This window comes from Chiloscyllium plagiosum, unplaced genomic scaffold (assembly GCF_037043375.1).
Source record: "Chiloscyllium plagiosum isolate Xiang-an unplaced genomic scaffold, Cpla_swu_hap1 HiC_scaffold_6, whole genome shotgun sequence".
NCBI classification, from domain to species: Eukaryota; Metazoa; Chordata; class Chondrichthyes; order Orectolobiformes; family Hemiscylliidae; genus Chiloscyllium; species Chiloscyllium plagiosum.
Genome location: NW_028270144.1, coordinates 72,637,553 through 72,652,988, shown reverse-complemented (window position 1 = coordinate 72,652,988; position 15,436 = coordinate 72,637,553). Strand labels below are relative to the sequence as shown.

General features: G+C 39.4%; 1 protein-coding gene across 1 annotated transcript in view; it reads right to left on the bottom strand.

The window, feature by feature from the left end:
• Positions 1-5,344: 5,344 nt before the first annotated feature.
• slc9a2 (solute carrier family 9 member 2) overlaps positions 5,345-15,436 on the bottom strand; it is a 92,488-nt gene continuing 82,396 nt past the window's right edge. Inside the window, exons 10-12 of the mRNA XM_043691732.2 lie at positions 10,667-10,789; positions 9,141-9,228; positions 5,345-6,104 (exon numbers count right to left, since the gene is read on the bottom strand). Coding sequence (XP_043547667.1) covers positions 5,731-6,104; positions 9,141-9,228; positions 10,667-10,789 — 585 coding nt within the window. The 3' untranslated portion in view covers positions 5,345-5,730. The remainder of the gene's footprint in view (positions 6,105-9,140; positions 9,229-10,666; positions 10,790-15,436) is intronic.

The following is a 15,436-nucleotide window of genomic DNA, read 5'->3' as shown; positions in this document are numbered from 1 at the left end:
CCCCCTTTAGTGCCAGTACATCCTTTCTCAAATAAGGAGAGCAAATTGCACCCAGTACTCCAGGTGTGGCCTCACCAGCACCCTATACAGCTGTACCATAACCTCCCTGCTTTGAAACTCAATCCCTTTAGCAATGAAGGACAAAGTTCCATTTGCCTTCCTAATTACCTGTTGCACCTGCAGACCAACCTTATGTGATTCACATGCAAGGATATCCAGGTCCCTCTGCACAGCAACATCCTGTAATGTTTTACCATTCAAATGATAGACCTTTTTACTGTTAGTCCTACCAAAATGGATGATTTCACATTTATTAACATTGTACTCTATCTTCCAACCTTTGCCCACTCAGTTGAAGTATCTGTGTCCCTCTGCAAAGTTTCACAGTCCTCTGCACACTTTGCTCTATCACTCATCTTAGTGTTATCCGCAAACGTTGATGCACTACACATGGTGCCCATCTCCAAATCATTTATGTAAATTGTGAATAATTGCAGTCCCAACTGATCCCTGAGGCACACCACTAATCACTGATCACCAACCAAAAAAATCACTCATTTATCCCCACTCTTTGCTTCCTGTTATCCATGCTAACACATTACCCATAACACCATGCATCTTTATCTTATGCAGCAGCCTTTTGTGCGGTACCTTGTCGAATGTCTTTTGGAAATCTAGATACACATCTACTGGGTCCCTGTTGTCCACCGCGCTCCTAATGTCTTCTTTGAATTCCAGTTATTAGTCAAACATGACCTGCCTTTCATGAACCCATACTGCAGCTGCCTATTGGGACAATTTATATCTAGATGTCTTGCTATTTCTTTCAGTGCCCCCACTCTGAGCCATTTGGCCTGGGATCAAGTCCCCCCGCTACAGAGATGTGAAATAACATTTCTGAATAGGTTGATTAGAAAAGAGATCCAAGCCCGTCCTCTGTTGAACAGACGCAGGTACTTTTCATCCTGGCCTGTTGATAGAGATTGTAGGAGCAGTTAGCAACGGTTAAGATACTGCTAGACCTGCTGGGTTTCATTAGCAATTTTTGTTTTTTAGAGATCACCTGTATGTGTAATTTTGTTTAACATGCTACTTTTGGCTGAAGAAACTCACCACTTTTACACTGAGTCTTTTACACTCACAATGGTTTTTACCATATTTAAGGAAGGGGATATTCATGAAGGATCCTTTCATTAAGTGTCTGATTGTGCACAACTTTTTTGAACTGAATGTCATTGGGTTTACAAAAGCACCAGTTTTGTGGCTCGTGACATTTCTTCTCTATTTCAATCCGAATTTCAAAGGGGACAAGGGTGCAGTGGTTTTGTCCCTACCCCAGGGCTAGAAGGCCCAGGTTAAGTCTGAGCTGCTGCAGGGGCATGGTAAGGTGCCCAAAAAGGTTGATGGTTGAATTATTTCCAGAAAATTATTTTTCATCAAATAGCTATTAAAAAGGGATTAAAAATTGCATTTCCTGCTTGTTAGTGAGTCAGGTTGCTGAGGGGATGGTCACTACTCAACAGAAATTGCTGGATCTTTCTAGGCTTTCGTTTACCAAACTAATAAAATTAATGGTTCTCCCAATAGCAATTGCCTCAAAGTCACAAAGCTTACCAGCTGCAAAGGTGTATAGATTCCATGAAAGGGCTTGTGACACAGTGGTAGTATTCCTAGCTCTGAACCAGAAGGCTTGGGTTCAAGTCTCACCTGCTCCAGAGGGATCATGACACATCTGTGCAGGTTGATTTAACATTATCTACATTCCTGGTTAAATACTACAGGCTGGAAAATAAACAAAGTTTCAGAATTACTCTGAGAAGTTCCAGTGCTGAAAAACTAGTTAAAGAAGAAAACTGCTTTAAAATGAATTTACTTTATGAAATACATTCACGTTGATGTTGCAAAGTCAGATAACTAATAATTAAAATGTAGATTGCGGCTTTAAGTTACTCTGGTAATTAATAACATTTGTATTCACAGAACTGACAATTCAAACTTGTATTTTTATTAATACAAAATTTAGTTAATTTTGTTTTGGTTAATTACGTATCAAATATGACAGCCAAGACTAGCAATCAACCTGCAACATGAAACAAATACTCCTATAATAAGGAAATATTAGCAAACTGTTTTTGTCTCTTAAAGCTTAATTTCAACATCAATTGTTTTATTCAGTTCTGGGATGTGGGCATCACAGGTTGGGCCAGCAGTTCTTGCCTTTCCTAGCTGCCTCAGGTGATGGTGGTGAGCTGTCTTCTTGAAACACGACAGTCCATGTGTTGCAGCTGGACCCACAATAACATTGGAGGAATTCCAGAATTCACTAGCCCCCAATTGCTACTGAGCCGGCTTTGCAGTGTTCAGGTTTTAGCTGTGTCAGTTCAGTGCCTAAGATAATAAACAGATGCTCACTCTCTTTTTCCTTTCTAGCAGTTGATGTAACTGAATGGCTTGCTAGGCCATGTCAGCAGGCAGGTAAGAGTCATCCATATTGCCATGAACATGGAGTCACATATCAGCCAGAGCATGTAAGTACATCAGTTTTCTTCCCTAAAGGTTAGTGAACCAGATATGTTTTTCTGACAATCAACATTAGTCTGTTAGTTACAGATTTAGCACCAGAATGGGTGTTACCTGTGTCTGTGGATTTATAATCAAGCAATAATACCAGAAACTAACCACCTTCCCACACAAGGCTAAATCTCGTTGATGGTAAAAAGCATTTCAAACCTGGTAGGACATATGCAGAAAGAAGTTTGAGCTACAGACTTCATACAATATGAGCAATATTTGGACAGTTGCAGATTGTATTACATAATCCCAGAGGGTTCAGCCTGACAGTGAATGGCCATTGGAGGTTCCAGGAGTAAAAACTGAAATCCCTGGTGGGCAACAGAAAACTTCTCAAAAACAAAATGTGCATTTCCAATGTTGTAAAGCTAGAATTAAGCAAAGTAGGTGGAGCTCAAATTACATTGAGTTGATATAGCAGGTGGACCTCACCTACAGCGACAGTTGGAAAACAAAGCAAAGCAATCTGAGGTCACAGACTGCAAATGCCATAAGGCCAGAATTATAGTGACAATGGGGTGGTTCGAAAGCCTGAGCAAACTAGATCTAACAGCTGGAGGAAGTTGGGACACAAATTAGGTTGTAAAAGAAAAGTAAATGTTTTCTTAAACATAGGCAAATCTACTACAAAGTAACATTTACTTAACTGCAGACAGTGGGACTCATCCAGGAAAATACTGTAAATACACAACCTGCCAGTCTCTTTGTTCCCTGCTTCCATTTAATCAAAGTGGTGCACGATAAAGGAATTGTACATTGGACCTGTAAAGTGATGTGACAAAATCATGTGCATGTCCACTAGGGATTTCAACTTCATACACGGAACCTTCAATGGCCATTTGCTGTCAGATTGAACCTCCCTCTGAGATCATCTACACCTAATACAATTTATAACTGTCCAAATGTTGCTCAGATCATAGTAAGTCTGTAGCTCATACTTGCTTCTGAATGTCTCCTACCAGTTTTGAAATGCTTTTTACCGACGACTGGATTTGGCCTTGTGGAGTCTTGCAATGATCTTGAAAATTCATCTCTTTCAGTTGCTGTCAGTCTGCACGAGCAACTTCCACTGTTAGTTGTACGATGAAATGATGTCCACTGCTGACACTATGTTGCACGATGGATACTCAATAGCCTTCATCTAGTTGGAAATTTCATCTTGTAGATTTTGTGATTTTATAAACATCAGAACTTTAATAACTGTATGTGGATTGAAAGAATAAACTGCTACACCGAAAGGGACCAGCAATAACTCTGTCTGGAATAAGCTATTATATAGGGGATTGAAAACAATTAGCCATGCCTGGAAAGCAAAGGAGGTGGTAAGGGTACATAAACAAAACTATTCGACATCTGGTTGAGGATTTATGTCACTAGGACAAATGACTGCCCTGTAGAAGAATTTAAGAAGTTAATTCAAAATAGGTTAGGTCTTCAAACAGACAGTTAAGGCTAAATGTAACAAGGAACAGAAGAGTTACTTCTGATAAGGAAGCAAGCTGCAGACTCAATGGCCAGAAATGTAATCAATATTTTAGATGAAAGAATCTAAATCACTAATAACCATGGACCTGAAGGACAAAAAAACTAAGAATTCAACATCAAAAATTTCATCAGCAGAACTTCGAAAAACACTTCACAAGGATCAAAGCCTGGACTAAATTCCACCTTTAATCAGGTAATAGATGAATTAAGTTGTGCTGCTTAACTTGCTTACTTGAGGGATCTTACTTTGGATGCTACACACAATAAATTTTAAATAAATGTTTCAGTATTTGATTGAGAGATTTCTTCATAAGTAGCCGAATTAAAAAGGAAGCTTATGGTGATTTACCCACAATAATTTGATGCCACCATCCTCTTCCTGGCTGATGCACAGCATCTGGCTGATCTCGCACAGTGGAGGAAAGCAACTTGGTAGACTGAGAACAGCCTGTTACCTTCAGCAAGATAATGATTGGTCAGAATGACATTACGTACAAGTTACATTTGGCTTGGTAGTTTTTGTAACAAAGTCTGTGAGGGAGACATCAGTGTTAGCTGTTACTTCTTGAAGGTCCAAAGATCTTCTCCCACCAAGTCCGACTTGATTTAAGGGATTAATGCTGAGGTGTGCATTCAAAGCCTAGCACACTTCTATGCAATGGGATTGGAAAGTACTGAATAGGATGCTGGAAGGAATTTAAATTGAGGAACGAATCCTAGTTGAGCAAAGTAGAGATACACAAAGTATGTGAGAAGATAATGGTCATAATATTGCTGGAGGATTCCAGATGGATAATTAATTAGTGTGTTTGTATTAAAAAAGAGATCAAATTATCCTTCATTTCCTCAAGCCAACAACTTCATAGTCAACATTGATTCAACCAGAAGTACTTCTCTCCAAATTAAAGACCGTGGATTTATATCCCACTTAAAAACCCATGTACCAAAAATCCAGGCTACCTCTCCAGTGCAGCACTGAGAGATTGGTGCACTGTTGGAGATGGTGTCTTCTTGTTGAAACATTGATTTATAGCCCTGCTTTCTCACAGATGTTAAAAATGTGCCAAAACGTTTGTCCCTCTAAAAAGTTGCTGTCACAATATCCTGTCTGATATTTGTTATTCAATTAACATAAATAAAAATAGCATAGTCATCATCACTTTGCTAATTATAGGACCTTGCTTTAGGCAAAATGGCTGCAGTATTTCCGACATAACTATAGTAACTAGTTTAAAAATACCTTATTGGCTGTAAAGCACTTTTGAATGCCCAGAGATCATAAGCAATTCTATATAAATTCAAATCTTCATTTCTTTATTTGTTAAAAAGCAACATTTCATTTGAAAATTAAAACCATTAACAAGGACCAGTTCGACAAAGTAAAACTCACCAAATGGGTGAAGACATGCCCAGACCACATTTTTACTGGTGCTTGCAAAGCATCCTACGCTATTTGAATAATTAGTAGTGTCAACAAGTACACAAAGACTGAGGCTGTCTTGACAAAATAAAAAAGTAATTTGGATTAATTTAGGAGCAAAAGTCCATGGCCACTTAATTCTGAAAGACTCCATGAATTTCTTTTAATTAATGTTAAATTACTTAATGCAAATAACTGATTTGATTTCTGGAGGTCTGGTGAACAGGATGTACATATGTCACCTTTCTGTGAAATCACTTTGGTTTTCTTATCAAAGGATCATTAACTTCAGTGTCTTCCTCACATGCACTTTCAGCTCTCCAGTTATCTGGTGAAAATTCCACAAATCCTTGCCTACTTCTTCTGTGTTCATTATAATGAAGGTCCAGATTATCAGATGTTGTCCTTGGCTTGAGTGCAGGTCTTCTTCTGCTATCATTTCTGCTGCCTACTCCGCCACCATCATAGCCAAAAGAATTAGGCTTTTGACTTCTATCATTCTCCCTGTGAACTTCATTCTTCCACTCCATTCCACATGCCTCTTGATGACGAGGTGATGGTCTCAATTTGGATTGCGAAAGATTATCTAACTGCAAGGAATCAGTTTCTAAATTGCTGTCTTCTCCCACTGAAGATAAGAAAAGAGAAATTTTCTCAATCATTTAAAAATTGATTTTAAAATTACATTATTAGAATAGAGTGAATTTAGACTGAAGTATTCTTTATTTAAAAAATTGTATTTGGAGAGTGCATTTAAGAAACTGCAATGAATCATATAATAGTCTGGATTTTGCATAATAAATAATTGACCTATCCAGTGTTTACTGTTTAAACAGACTTTTTTCAAATTGTGTATTTATGATTGTGGACTGAAATGAGTAGAGGACTGTTATATAAACAAAGGATTGTGGATAAGATTACTGCACTTTTAAAAAGCAAGTTACATGACACTAATCATAAGGTGCGGATTTTTGAACTGATACTTGTTCAAGTAATGGGAAGAGGTTACAACAGTCAAGATGGATCAGGGCATGTATGCGAAGGGAGATTTGGGTTGGCAAGATTAGTGTGGGGAATGGTGATCGGGTGTCAATGATCAAGGCCTTCTGCCTGCCAGCAGCTAAGATTGGTAGCTGAGCTGCTTGCGGTTGTGAACATTTGGTCAGAAAGCACTGAACCACCAAAAAGGAACAAGCTGTTCTTCCTTCTACAGGAAAATAGCCATAACAAGCCTGAGGAAATTTATTTCCAATCAGGTGCTGCGATCAGTGGCTTTTAATGAATAAGCCAGAGACTGTGAACAATTCCTCCTGCAAGCAACTGAAAGGAAGATTAAGGAAAGCAAATCCTGATAAGAAACCAGAATCACAGCAGACAGGGACCACCAAACCACCTTTGAAGGGGAAAATCCAAAATTCAATTGAGAGAAGCAAGATACAGCAGCCACAAGCTCTCATGATTTTTATAAGTCACCAGTTGAGTGCGTGCATGTGTAAAGGTATGTGGCCTAACCTCATCAGTATCATGTGATAGCTGAGCACAATAGTAGGTGCTCAGATTGGTAAAAGTTTAAAATGCAGTAACTTGACAGAGTTCTGACCATGCCCTTGATGCTTGTGCACACTCAAGTACTGAGTTGATTGGTTTAACAGTATTAACTATTTAGGTGCTATTTGACAGTCTATGTAACTGTTTTTGTATGAAAATCTCTGCATTCTATTGTTGCTTGTGCATAACCTTCACAGAGATGCTTGCTCTCGTGTGTACTTGATAACTTCAGGCAATTTCCCTTTCTTTGTTTTGCATTATTAATTCCCCGGACTCACTCAAAGGAGCTTTAGTAGTTTCTGTTACTCTTTTTTTATTCAAATAAGTATAGAAATTCTTACCATTTTTATATCATTAGCTAATTTCCTCACATACTCTTTTTTTTCTGCTTCTTTACTGTCATTTTAGTTATTCTTGGCTGGTTCTTCAAATTTGCCCAATCTTCTCACCTACCATTAATCTTTGCAGATTTTTTACAATATTTCTTTCAATTTAATACTGCCCTTAATTATTGAGCTACAGATGGTGCAACCTTCTCACTGGGATAAATTTTTACTGAGATTTATTCAGTGTGCCCTCAGATGTCTGCCACAGGAACTAGACTGACCTACCTTTTAAGCTAGCTTTCCATTTCACCTTATTCAGCTCAGCCTTCATAGCATCATAGTTAATTTTACTTAGTTTTCAAATACTAGTCATGCACTCACACTTGTTTTCAGAGTGATCATCAGTTCAATCGTGTTGTGATCACCTTCACTTAGAGGCTCCTCTACCAGGAACTTCTTGATGAATCCTACTCATTGCACATTACCAGGTCCAGAACTAACTACTCCTCAGTTGACTCTAGAACGTGCTGCTCTAAGAAATTGTCCCAGAATGCTACAAACTAATTTTCCAGACTGTCTCTGCCAATTCAATTCTCTCAATTGTCATGTAGATTAAAGTCACCCATTATTATTACTACAATATGTTTCTAACATGCTCAATTTGCTTTTTACTGCATCTTATAGTATAATTACTGTTAAGGGGCCTGTAAATAACTTCTACAAGTGACCTTTGCTATTTCTCATCTGTATAAATGATTGTATATCATGATCTTTCAAGTGAAGGTAAGATCTCAGTACTGAATCAGTGCCACCCTTAATCAACCACCTCACCATCTTTTTCTAGCTCCCTGTCAAATATTGCCTTTGGTCATTGACAACTGGTCAACACTCTACAGACCAATCAGCTACTTGTTACTAATTGAATCTTCCTGGCTCCAGCTTGACTGCAGTAACTTCTCCCACAACTTGAATGAGCAACTGTGTAAACAGAACCTTGTAACAAATACACTATTAATTCAACCTTCAGCACCCAGCTTTTGGTCACCTTTCACCCATGAGGTTGTCCATCAGGTCATACATATGTATCTCAAACTGTGTTAACAAGGCATCCCTTTTGGTACCAATGCTGCAAGAAAAAGACTCATTCATTCTCAAGACCTCAAAACTGACAGAGTCTTCATTTTGCACAGCATTATTTCTCCCTTTCACATCTCATCAAGTTTGGTATTGATTATAAAACGTTTTCATTCATTTCAAAACCTCATTTCCCGATTTTAAATTCTTTCATGGGAATGTGAATGTCACTGCCAAGTCCAAAATTCTTATCCAACCTTAATTGCCCTTGAGAAAGTGTAAATTTATCAAAAGAATTTCTGACCTTTTAACATTGTTTTTCTGAGGTAAGGGGCAGATGATGGAAACCAAAGTGGTACCATATCCATAAACTGCTTGTCCCTTTACTTGACTAAAATTCTAGTTTTTTTTTCAAGAGGCTGCCACATAGTATGTTCATCCACAGAAAAATGACCTTATTAAATTTAGACATCAGTCCTGTGAGTGCAGAATACCTTGGACATTAGCATATACCTGATGGCAAATAAAGCTTGTAGGCATCGATGTTTTAAAAAAAGGTTTTTTTCCCCAATTGTAATTAGTTATCCTTTAACTTCCAGTGACAACAAACTCTACTTCTCTACCATCTCTACGCTGTCACTGCAGATGCTGGTTTCTCTATTACAAAGTAAAGACACAACGCTGAAAATAGCTTATTACAATGCAGCAAATATTACCTGTGAAAGCAACGTTTTTCTTTCTGGGCCGAGTAGTAGTCCTGGCATTTTGAGGCTGTGAAAATGGACTATTCTTTACAGCACCCGACTGTGGACAAAGAGAGGAACATGTGAATGTCCACAACCAGGCAGCCTCACAGCACAAGTTCATACTTGCCAAACAATTTGATTTTGTAAAAAAAAAAAGAAACAAACTCTGGTGTTACTTTAAAAAATAATCAACATTCAGTGTATGGTTTGATTTGGTTTATTCATTGTCACGTGTATCTTGTTAGAAAATAGAGTGAAGTGTTGTATAGTGTCGTCACTCTCCAGCACCTTCTCAAAATACAGAAAAATAAACCAAAACATCGAACGTAAAGGCAGAAAAATGAAGAAATAAAGGAAGTGTCCAGCTTTACAGTCCTTGTTAAGTGTTGAGTCACAGGCCTTAGGCCTGACTGCCAGATAAGAGTTCCTTTCACCTTGTGGCCCCCCCGGAACAAAAAGGTGCCATTCTTCCATGCCAACTCACCTCCACTGACATAATTGGCACCATCGCCATGACAAAACTGGAATAAAAACAATGCAGAAATAAAAAAACAAAGCCAAAAGAAATGAAAAAATGTCCAGATATGAAAGTCCTATTGAAGTCTTATCTCCATGCAGGCACCCAGCTAAGCCACAGCCTGGAGTGTTGGGAGGAGATGAGTGTTTGCTGCTGCCCATTCTGTAACTACTTGTGCCTCAACTGGCTCATGGAACTTGCTTGGGCAGGAACTGTCACTAATGCCTCACTAAAGCAAAATACTTTAAACAAAAGGGAAAGAAAGAAATGGTAAAAGTAAAAAGAAAGAAGAGACAAAAAAAAAAGCAGATGGAATCTAACGAGCTTAGGAGCTCAAACTCAACACTGCTTCTCAGCCGCCATCTTAATAGTGTTGAGAGAAAGAAGGAAGGTTGAAACTGGAATTTTCTCCTTTCACTCATCTCCAATTGTATCTGCTGGCAGAACAAGGGGGAGCCAATTGAAACTTCAAATTTAAATTTTAAAACATCCATCCTGAAGTTTATTTGTTAAACCAAAACCCTAAGAGTAAGGTAGCAGGGGCTATCCCTTGTAAACGTTACAGCAAATAAATCTCCCCTATACTGAATTTGAGGTTGAAATCAGATGAATAATGTTCTTTTTTTCAAAAATGAGAGCAAGAAATGTTTTTAATCTTGCCTCCTACATACTTCCTGCTAATATCCCCTCATTTCTCCCCACAGATTGTCATTAGCACTTGGATAAATTGCTTATGTTCACTTGAACACTCTTTTCCTCTACCCCCAAAAGATTATAAATGCATAGATTCCAAAACCATACATTGTGCTTACTTTGTTAAACTGCTCAATATTTAGACTACCACATGCCAAAACTAGTACTAGTATCATACAGTTTCTGAAATAATACCAATCATACCAGACAGTTCAATGTAATACATTCACGTTCTACATTCAGTGCCAGGATAATGAACAAAGCTGTGGAAAGTTTCGGGAATTACCTGTTTGGCTCTTGTTGTTTTCCGCATACTTTCCCGTAGACTTCCGTGTCGTCGTATTAGAATTTCTTTAACCTGATTCTCATTGGTGTCTCTTGGCAGACTGTGCCTGTTGTATGATGGTGTCTGTGATTAAACAATTTTAATAGTATATGAACGCAAATATTCATCAATGCAAATACTAGAAGAAGTGTTTGTCTAAAATGTTTCAAGTACAGGGAGCAGTGGATGATAGGGCAGCAGCATTCTCAACACACTCCATCCTTTCAGTACTGCTGTAATTCTTTCATGAGCTGCATTCAGGAAATGTTAATACAAGATTACATGTTTTTTTTTACAGAAAATATACTAATTTTCATGCATTGTAGGCGAAACTTATATTTTCAGCTAGAAGAACATGCTGTGAAATTCAACATTGTGAGGCGTTTCAAGCTGATACACATAAGTCATATTTAGCTATATTTTAAAAAATTGCTCAGCACTTTTTCCACGAATTGTCTCTTTTCAGATGTGCACTTTGAACTATAGAAAAGAAGTGCTAATCTTTCAATGATTTAATAGGGTTTAAATCTCTATCACCCACAGCATCTTGAAATTATAATACATGGGCTATTAAGTTTTAATTCCATCAAGGATTAATACCAGAAAATTACTTGGAAGTAAACACCTTTAAATGAGTCAGGATGTGGTTTTAAAATGGCTGCAGAAGCCACGATACCTACATATAAAATAAATTTCAAATGCAATACCACCACCCTGGAAAATAACTAATTGTCAGCTAAAAGTAACCATCTCCAGAAGATATCCAGCTTGGCTGCAAACTCATTAGAGCTTCAAGACCAACATTAGAACATATAATTATTTTAACTTATTCACTTCAACTTTCATCCAACTCTTCCTAAAAATTGTTCAATTTTCTTGCATGCTCGTGTTTCTCTTTCTCTCACACTCAAGATTCAGATAGATTTAACCTTTTAACACTGTTTATACTTTTAAACGAGTGAGTCACAATAACAAGCTCACTTCCTGCTAACTGAAGAGATATAATTGGCTTGTTTCATCATAAGTCTGTGCACGATGAAATATATAACCAAATTGGGAAAAACACATCTTTTTAAAAATTCAAAATTACAATCTCCGGAATGAAAGGGGAGGAATTTATTCCCCACCCCCCACATTTGACTGTAATAATGATACATGCAGCTTAATTTATCTAGTGGAATTAACACAGCTGAGCCACAGTTTCCACAGATAAAAGTCAGCTACATATTCCACTCGGTGGACTAACAAGTTTCAGCCAAAAATAAAAGTATTAGATCATAAGATATAGGAGGAGAATGAGGCCATTCGGCCCATTGAATCTGCTCCACGATTTGATCGTGGCTTGGGTGTTTCTCAACTCCATTCTCCCACTTTTTCTTCACAACCCTTAATTCCCTTACCAATCATTAAGAACCTATCTCTGTCTTAAGTACACTCAATAAGTTGGATTCCACAGCCTTCTGCGCCAATGAATTCCATATATTCATCACCTCTGGCTGGAGATATTCCTCCTCCAAAGGGTCATGCCTCCACTTCAAGCCTGTGCACTTTGGTGCTTGTCTCTCCTACAAGTGGAAACATCTTGTTCACATCCACTCTATTCAGGCCTCTCAGTATTCTGTAAGTTGCAGTGAAATCCCCTCCCCATCCTTCAAAACTCCATTGAGTACAGACCCAGAGTTCTCATCCATTCTTCATATAACAAGTTCTGGTGTTCTGGCCCTCTTGAAATGAATGCTAAAATTGCATTCGCCTTCCTAATTGCTAACTGAATCTGTATGTTAACCTTAGGAGAATCCTGAACTAGGACTCCCAAGGCCCTTTGTGCTTCAGATTTCTGTAGCCTTTCCTTATTTAGAAAATAGTCTACACCTCTATTTTTCCTGCCCAAGTGCGTAACACCTCATGCTTTCCCACACTGTATTCAATCTGCTACTTCCTTGCTTACTCTCTTGGCCTGTCCAAGTCCTTCTGCAATCTCCTTGCTTCCTGAACACTACCTGTCCTTCACCAATCTTTGTGTCACCTACAAACTTAGCAACAATGCCCTCAGTTCCTTCATCAAATTTGTTAATGTATAACTTGAACAGTTGTGGTCCCAACACTGACCCCTGTGAAACTCCATTCGTCACCATCTGCCATCCTGAAAAAGATCCCTTTGTCACCACTCTCTGCCTTCTGCCAGTCAGCCAATCCTCTATATGTGCCAGTATCTTGCCCCTAAAATCATGGGTTCTTGTCTTATTTAGCGTCCATGTGTGGCACCTTGTCAAAGGCCTTCTGGAAATCAAAATAGATCACATCCACTGGCTTCACTTGTGTAACTTGCTTATTACCACAAAGCATTCTAAACAGATTTGTCAGGCACGACCTCCCCCGATGAAGCCGTGCTGAGGCACCCGACGTACCATGCGCTTCCAAGTACTCTGCAATCTCATCCTTAATAATGTACTTTACAACCTTCCAAATGACTGGCCCATAATTTCCTGCCTTCTCCTTCTCGTAAACAGGAATGTTATGTTAGCCATTTTCTACTCCTCTGGGATCCTCTCTGACTCCAGTGATTCTTGAAAGGTCACCACCAATGCCTTCACTATCTCCTTCAGAACCTTTGGATGCAGTCCATCTGGTCTAGGTGATTCATCCACCTTCAGACCTTGTAGCTTCCCCAACATCTTCTCCTTAGTAATGGCCATGAGACTCATGTGTGGCCTCTGACTCTCTTGAAGTTCTGATATGCTATTGGTGTCTTCCATTGTGAAGACTCATATTTAGTTCCTCCATCATTTCTTTGTTCCCCATTTCTACTTCTCCAGCCTCATTTTCCAACAGTCCAATGTCCACTCTTGCCTTTCTCTTATCCATTATGTAACTTAAAACTCTTGCAATGTTCTTTTACATTACTAGGTAGCTTACCTTCATAATTCATTTTCTACCCCTTTTATAGTTCTTCTCCACTATTAGAGATAGAGATGTACAGAATGGAGATGTACAGAATGGAAACAGACCCTTCAGTCCAACCCGTCCATGCTGACCAGATATCCCAACACAATCTAGTCCCACCTGCCAGCACCCGGCTCATATCCCTCCAAACCCTTCCTATTCATATACCCATCCAAATGCCTCTTCAATGTTGCAATTATACCAGCCTCCACCACTTCCTATGGCAGCTCATTCCATACACATACCACCCTCTGCGTGAAAACGGTGCCCCTTAGGTATCTTTCCCCTCTCACCCTAAACCTATGCCCTCTAGTTCTGGACTCCCTGACCATAGGGAAAAGACTTTGCCTATTTATCCTATCCATGCCCCTCATAATTTTTTAAACCTCTATAAGGTCACCCCTCAGCCTCCGGCGCTCCAGTGAAAAAAGCCCCAGCCTGTTCAGCCTCTCCCTGTAGCTCAGATCCTCCAACCCTGGCAACATCCTTGTAAATCTTTTCTGAACCCTTTCAAGTTTCACAACATCTTTCTGATAGGAAGGAGACCAGAATTGCACGCAATATTCCAACAGTAGCCTAACCAATGTCCTGTACAGCCGCAACATGAACTCCCAAGTCCTGTACTCAATACTCTGACCAATAAAGGAAAGCATACCAAACGCCTTCTTCACTATCCTATCTACCTGCGACTCCACTTTCAAGGAGCTATGAACCTGCACGCCAAGGTCTCTTTGTTCAGCAACACTCCCTAGGACCTTACCATTAAGTGTCTAAGTCCTGCTAAGATTTGTTTTCCCAAAATGCAGCACCTCGCATTTATCTGAATTAAACTCCATCTGCCACTTCTCAGCCCATTGGCCAATCTGGTCCAGATCCTGTTGTAATCGGAGGTAACCCTCTTCGCTGACCACTACACCTCCAATTTTGGTATCATCTGCAAACTTACTAACTGTACCTCTTATGCTCGCATCCAAAGCATTTATGTAAATGACAAAAAGTAGAGGGCCCAGCACCGATCCTTGTGGCACTCCACTGGTCACAGGCCTCCAGTCTGAAAAACAACCCTCCACCACCACCCTCTGTCTTCTACCTTTGAGCCAGTTCTGTATCCAAATGGCTAGTTCTCCCTGTATCCCATGAGATCTAACCTTGCTAATCAGTCTCCCATGGGCTTCATAATCTTCCAGCTTCCCACTAATCTTCACCACACTGAATGCTTTTTTTTAGCTTTTATGCTGACCTTGACTTCCCTAGTCAGCTACGGTTGCCTTGTTACAAGCTTTTTTTCCCTTGTTTCCTATACTGCATGCATTTAGGTACAGCATCCTCAGTCTTGTGTTGACGCTCTCCTCATAGTTGTCCCCTTATCTGCTGTGCCTGAAGTTAGAGTATGGAAAGGCTCAGAGATGTATGTCCTATTACTTGCTCTGGAATCTTTAATAACCTCTGCTAAGCCCTCCTGCCTCCTGTTTTCCCAAATGTTCCATGCAACCGAATCCTGACCCCTCCCCCCCCCACTCCTACACACTATTTAATTTAAAGTCCGATCCTCAGGCCCGGTAATGCAATTCACCGGGATTCTGGTCCCAGCATAATTCAGGCAGAATCCATTCACTCGAGCAGCTCCCTGCTTCCCCTATACTGATGAAAATGTCTCATGAATTCAAACCGGTTTCTCCCGCACCAATCTTTGAGTCAGGCGCTGTCCTCTTTAATCTTGTCGACCATCTGTCTATTTGCTCATGGGGAGGGTAGTCCAGAGATCATCATCTTCTCGGTTTGCTTTTT